This window comes from Protobothrops mucrosquamatus, unplaced genomic scaffold (assembly GCF_001527695.2).
Source record: "Protobothrops mucrosquamatus isolate PMUCROS unplaced genomic scaffold, P.Mucros_1.0 scaffold5913, whole genome shotgun sequence".
NCBI lineage: Eukaryota > Metazoa > Chordata > Lepidosauria > Squamata > Viperidae > Protobothrops > Protobothrops mucrosquamatus.
This window is the reverse complement of record NW_015391753.1, coordinates 12,037-18,631: the sequence shown is the minus strand read 5'-3', so window position 1 is coordinate 18,631 and position 6,595 is coordinate 12,037. Positions and strand designations below refer to the sequence as shown.

The 6,595-nt window shown below is 48.3% G+C and overlaps 1 protein-coding gene across 1 annotated transcript in view; it reads right to left on the bottom strand.

The window, feature by feature from the left end:
* Positions 1-6,595, bottom strand: part of LOC107300004 (apoptosis-inducing factor 3-like) — a gene marked incomplete at both ends in the record, with an annotated part of 22,869 nt that overhangs the window by 4,243 nt on the left and 12,031 nt on the right. The window contains 5 exons of the mRNA XM_015829347.1: positions 147-223; positions 2,607-2,670; positions 3,798-3,869; positions 3,978-4,093; positions 5,778-5,908. Of these exons, the coding sequence (XP_015684833.1) occupies positions 147-223; positions 2,607-2,670; positions 3,798-3,869; positions 3,978-4,093; positions 5,778-5,908 (460 nt within the window). The remainder of the gene's footprint in view (positions 1-146; positions 224-2,606; positions 2,671-3,797; positions 3,870-3,977; positions 4,094-5,777; positions 5,909-6,595) is intronic.

The following is a 6,595-nucleotide window of genomic DNA, read 5'->3' as shown; positions in this document are numbered from 1 at the left end:
AAAATAAAATAAAATAATAAAATAAAATAAAATAAAATAAAATAAAATAAAATAAAATAAAATAAAATAAAATAAAATAAAATAAAATAAAACATCCAGTGTTTGACCAGCAACCCTCCCTCTTCGGCCTGGTTGGCTGCTTCTACCTTGTTCACCACGATGTAACCTTTGGAGTCCAGATGAACGCCGCTCTGCTTCAAAAAGCCGGTGGCTGGCGTGGCTCCTGCACCAAAGATAAGAGGGGCATTAACAGTGGGAGGGACTCTTGGCTCCCAGCCCCATTTATCTGAACCACAGAAAAGACCATTACCAAGTGCTAATTACCCTTGACAACACCATCTGCTTTATAAATCATACAAGGATAGACCATCCATATAAACTGGAAATAATACAATTTTAAGTCCCAATTACTAATTGGTGCTTTGTTGTAAGATTTTTTTCCCCTCTTCCCTCCTCCTCCTATTTCCCTTCCAAGTTACAATTTTTAGCTCGTAACTATCTTTAGGTGGTGGTTGTTCTTTGGTGGCCTGTAGAACATTCTGGCTTTTTGGTGTGGAAGCGAATTAAAATGCTTTAAATGAATAAAGTAAAGCATCCTTGAGCGTCTCCCGGCCCTTATCCCGATGCTGCCTTGCTGCCAAAGTCCTCCACTCTTTGGGCTCCCCGTCAGGCCATCACTTCCTTCTCATACTCTCTCATGGCTTCAGTGGACCCCGGTTTCCGTCACATCAAATAATTATATTGTGCAAGGATGTCTCTGTCATAGATAAAACTTTACTTTCTCACTTTTTCTCTTTTCCACAAACACAAGTGTTTTTCAGACAACAGGTGGGTATTTCATGTAGACTTCTTGGCATCAAGATGGTGGTTTGCCTCTCTTCATCTCTGGTCTCTTTGTCTCATTTATTGCCTCAGTTTTTGTGAACCAGCCGGTGCCAGATATAATCTCTCTTCTTGCTCTGCTCACTGAGTCCTGTGACTTACTTCAGGGACAATTTTCTGGGCAACCATACAGAAGTATTTTGCCATAGTTTTCCTTCCAGCTCAGTCACAGTCCTAGAATCTCCAGATGGTCCCCCATCCAAAAATCTTGTTGTTGTTAATTACGAAGTCGTGTCCGACCCATCGCAACCCCATGGACAATGTTCCTCCAGGCCTTCCTGTCCTCTACCATCTTCTGGAGACCATTTAAGCTCACGCCTACTGCTTCAGTGACTCCATCCAGCCACCTCCTTCTCTGTCGTCCCCTTCTTCTCTTGCCCTCCATCTTTCCCAGCATTAGGCTCTTCTCCAGTCAGTCCTTCCTTCTCATTAGGTGGCCAAAGTATTTGAGTCTCAACTTCAGGATCTGGCCTTCTAAAGAGCAGTCGGGGTTGATCTCCTCTAGGACTGACCGGTTTGATCGCCTTTCAGTCCAAGGGACTTGCAGTAGTCTTCTCCAGCACCATAGTTCAAAGGCCTCCATTCTTTGGCGCTCCGCGTTTCTTATGGTCCAACTTTCACAGCCATACATTGCAACTGGGAAAACCATGGCCTTGACTATACGCACTTTTGTTGGCAGGGTGATGTCTCTGCTTTTGAGTATGCTGTCTAGATTTGCCATAGCTTTCCTCCCCAGGAGCAAGCATCTTTTAATTTCATGGCTGCAGTCCCCATCTGTGGTAATCTTGGAGCCCAGGAAGATAAAATCTGTCACTACTTCCATTTCTTCCCCATCTATTTGCCAAGAATTGAGAGGGCCGGATGCCACGATCTTGGTTTTCTTAATGTTGAGTTTCAAGCCCACTTTTGCACTCTCCTTCTTCACCCGCATCAAGAGCCTCTTCACTTTCTGCCATTAGAGTGGTATCATCTGCATATCTTAGGTTGTTGATATTTCTCCCGGCAATCTCAATTCCAACTTTTGATTCCAACTTTTTGTCAAACGCAGCAACTGTCAGCTATGTGCTGCCCCCTGGTGGACAGACAGAGCTGTATGATTAAAATAGGGGCTGTCGTTGTGGGGAGGGTCAAGGAAGGCTCTCCAAAACACAGGAGCAGTCAGGGACATCCCCAGGAGGTTATCCAAGAGGTCAAGTACAACTGACCAAAGCATGTGACACATGGAGAGAGCGAACTTTGATTGTGCAGTCCTGGTGCCATCTTGACCTTGGTTGCCCCCAGACCTGGGGTAGGCAACCTTAGCCCTTTTATGACTCGTGGACTTCAACTCCCAGAATTCCTGAGCCATCCATGCTGAGGGGACAGGGAGAGGTTTCCAAGCTGAGCCATGCTGGCTCAGGAATTCTGGGAGTTGAAGTCCACGAGTCATAAAAGGACCAAGTTTGAAGAACCCTGATTTAAATATTTAAATGTTTTTTCCTCACAGTCACGTGATCAAAATTCAGGCATTTTGGGCAGGGGTAGGCCACCTTGGCTTCTTTATGACTCGTGGACTTCAACTCCCAGGATTCCTGAGCCAGCCATGCTGAGGGGAAAGGGAGAGGTTTCCAAGCTGAGCCATCCTGGCTCAGGAATTCTGGGAGCTGAAGTCCACGAGTCATAAAATAGCCTGGGTTGCCTACCCCTGCCCCAGGCCAGGCCCCCAAAGCTCTCCAGCAACTTACCTACGCCGATCACACAGACATCTGACCGAAGAACCTTGCCGCTCTTCAGCACCACCTCTTTTAGCTTTGGGGAAAGATAAAATGCAGCCAATTAAAAAAACAACAACGCCAAATTGATTTGTTTGAGACACCCCCGAAGCCAGAAAAACAAGGCACTGCTGGGTGGGAGAGACGTCCCACCCCTCCTTGGGTGGATGGATGTGGCTGGGCTGTTTCCAACAGAAAGATCCTGTTTGAAAGATCCTGGCCACCTTCCAAGCTCCGGGCAATTGAAAACAGAATAAGGCAAGACGGTCCGTCAGCCTCCCCTCCCCTTCCTTTCCCTCCCCTTCCCTCCTCCATGCCTGCCCGGGTCCAAGGAAGTCACCGGTTGCCTCCACCACAATGGCCTTCCTCACTCTGTGCAGGGGCAGAATCCTAAGCTCTCAAAATGAGTCCAGCGGAGGGTATTGGGGGATATTGGCTGCAGGGGCTGTGGCTGATGGGGGGGGCAGTCAAGTCATGTCCACATGGGAGGGGGGCAAGGTTGGGGAAGTGCTAGAAGACCGTTGGCAAAGATGGGAAGGGCCCAATTCTCTTCTTGACATTCATATTTTCCCCAAAGAAACAGGAGGTGGCAGAGATGATGAACCGGGCATCCTGTCTACAGAGCTGGCCTCCCCAGGAGAAATGCAAGTTTCCCGCCTTTTTCACTTGGCTACTTGTTCCAAAGCTTGCAAAGAGACTGGCCTCCCCCCCTTGGCTTGCCTCTTCCAACCAGAGGCTCAATGGAGGGTCTTGAGGGGCCCCAAAGCCTTGCTAAACTCCATTCAATTCAATCAGGACAGAACTGGGACCTTGGAGGTCTTCTAGTCCAACCCCCTGCTCAAGCAGGAGACCCTACACCAGGGGTAGGCAACCTTGGCTCTTTTATGACTCATAGACTTCAACTCCCAGAATTCCTGAGCCAGCATAGCTGCCTCAGGAATTCTGGGAGTTGAAGTCCATGAGTCATAAAAGAGCCAAGGTTACTTACCCCTGCCCTACACCATTTCAGACAGGTGACTATCCAGTCTCTTCTTAAAAGCCTCCAGTGATGCCCACAATTTCTGGAAGCAAGCTGTTCCACTGGTTAATTGTCCTCAGTGTTAGGAAGTTTCTCCTTAATCTCTCCTTGATTAGTTTCCATCCATTCCATCCATCCGGCTCTACCTTGCCCTCCTGTTCCCGCAGTTCCGACACTTCAGTCTGCATGTAGAACTTCACTCGGTTGTTTTCAAACATCTGTCCGAGGGGAGAGGAGGGGGAGAGAAGGTTGAAAAACATTCCCAAATGGCCCCTCAAAATAAGGCTCGCCCCTCCCCAAAGGCCCCCTCCGGGCAGCTGCCTTGCCTTCATGAGGGCTCGCCCAACCTTTTCCCCAAAGGACCTCTTGAAAGGGACTTCTTCCAGCTCCACCACCGAGACCGAGTGAGCCTTCTCCGAAAGGTAGGCGGCCACCTCCATCCCTGCAAAACGGCAGACGGAGCAGGAGGGTTAGGAAGGCTCCGTCAGAAAGACCCACAACGAGTGGGGATCCTGCAGCTTGGTGCAGCGCAAAGGCAGAAGACCCGTGTGCCAGTCAGAATATTAAGGTGACCAACTTTTTTACAACGAGAAGGAGGACACAAATAAATTGAAGAAAAAAAGTGAGACTAATGCGTGTGTGTGTGTGCGCGCCATGTCGTGTTTCGGTAAGAAGTAAACAAAGCTACTTGCATGCGGCGCACTCTTGCGCGCGGCGCAACTCTCTCAAAACAATTCTCCTGTGCGGAGCGCATGCGTCTCATAATCGCGTCTCGCCGCACTGTACCAAGCCTTGACGAATCGTCATGTCAAATACAAATACGTCACATCACACGCAAGGGATCAGATCGGCATCGATCGAATACGGAGATTTATAGATTTGTCTTCAAATATCGAAAAGGATGACATGTAGGAGGACACTTTTCGAGAGAGGACAAAACTTACAAAAGAAGGATTGTCCTCCCTAAAGGAGGACGATTGGTCACCTTAAGAGTATATAACTGTCTTAGGAATTAAGAACAGCCCCGTTAAGGGATAGCCTTCTGGGTAATGTAGTTTATGTTACCTGGCCATATCTGTGTTTGGACTGGCCACTGGGAGGGACTTCTCTTTAATTACCAGACTTCCTGGCTACGTGCCAGTCAGCGAGGTCTCTATGAAGTCCAGCCACGACATCTGTTTGCTTCATTAGTATGGAACAGTGATGGTGAACCTTTTAGAGACCGAGTGCCCAAACTGCAACCCAAAACCCACTTATGCATCATCGAGTGCCGAGTGGGTGTGGCCCATTGGGTGGGTGTGGCCCATTGGGTGGGCGTGGCCCATTGGGTGGGCATGGCTGCGGTGGTAACGGCAGACTGGGTGGGACTAAAAAGTTCAATCAATCAATTCCAACTTTGCAAGATCTTTTTTTTTCCCACGAGAAGTTGAAATTGACTGATTGAACCTTTTTTTTTGCACACAGCGGCGGAGGACTAAAGCGAAAAGGTTTTATAAAACCCAGCTGAGGGTCTAGGACTGGGGCGACGGCGCCCGTGCCCACAGAGAGGGCTCTGAGTGCCGCCTCTGGCACCCGTGCCATAGGTTTGCCACCACTGGTATAGAAGAAGCTATCTTTTTTTTACCTACGTGATGGGTCCAGATTATGACATGTATTTCAGAAGAATCTCTACAGTAACTGTAAGTTAATGTCTTGAGGATGCCCGATGAATTAAAGTAATTTGCATGAAACCCTTCCGTGGGGTTAATCTGCCTGTATCAAGCAATATCTAGCAGCTGCCTCCTTGCTTGATACAAAACAACCCGGCTGCTGAAACAAGTCAAATTGGGCGAAACAAGGAAAAAAAAGAACTGATGGGGAACCCCCCCACACACATCTCCATCTTGGGGCCGGAGTTTAATTTTCAAGAGATATTTGGCCAATGTTCACACATTGTACTAACTAAACCATCAATCACGGTTTGTACAATAAACTACAAGCAGCAGGATTTGCTTTGCATGCTAAGCCGTAGACCCTAGGTAGTAAACCACAACCGTTGGTTCCTACGGCGTACTAAGCTCAGATTAAAGAAACCACATTACAAATCAGCTCAGCTTCCGAGGCCGTCGACACAGCCTTTTGCTCACCAAGGAAAGAAGCTCCCACCACGACGGCGTTTTTGCCAGTGGCCACTTTGACCACCCGGTTGGCATCTTCCACGGTCTGGATGGTGAAGACGTTCTCCACTTCCTTGCCTTTGCAGCTGAGCGTTTTGGGTCTGGAAGGAGAGATTGGAGAGTCAGGGCAAAGATCGAACAAGGGCAAGTGGAACAGCCAGGGAGAAAGTCTCCTTATTCCTGGTCCACGGTTTTCCCAGTTGCAATGTCTGGCTGTGAAAGTTGGACCATAAGAAAGGCTGAGCGACAAAGAATGGAGGCCTTTGAACTCTGGTGCTGGAGAAGACTCCTGCGAGTCCCCTGGACTGCGAGGCGATCCAACCGGTCAGTCCTAGAGGAGATCAACCCCGACTGCTCCTTAGAAGACCAGATCCTGAAGTTGAAACTCAAGTACTTTGGCCACCTAATGAGAAGGAAGGACTCACTGGAGAAGAGCCTGATGCTGGGAAAGATGGAGGGCAAGAGAAGAAGGGGACGACAGAGAATGAGGGGGCTGGATGGAGTCACTGAAGCAGGAGGCGTGGGCTTAAATGGACTCCAGAAGATGGTAGAGGACAGGAAGGCCTGGAGGAATGTTCTCCATGGGGTCGCGATGGGTCGGACATGACTTCGCAATTAAGAACAACAACAACAAAATCCTGGCTACCCCAGTTGAGCAAAAGGGATCCCTTTTTGTGATCTAAGAAAGAGAACTGCAGCTCCTGACTTTTATCATTTTCATCCCTTTTACTATTAGGTATGTTTGCTGCCTTGAGTTACTTATGAAAATAATAAAAGTGGGATAAAGA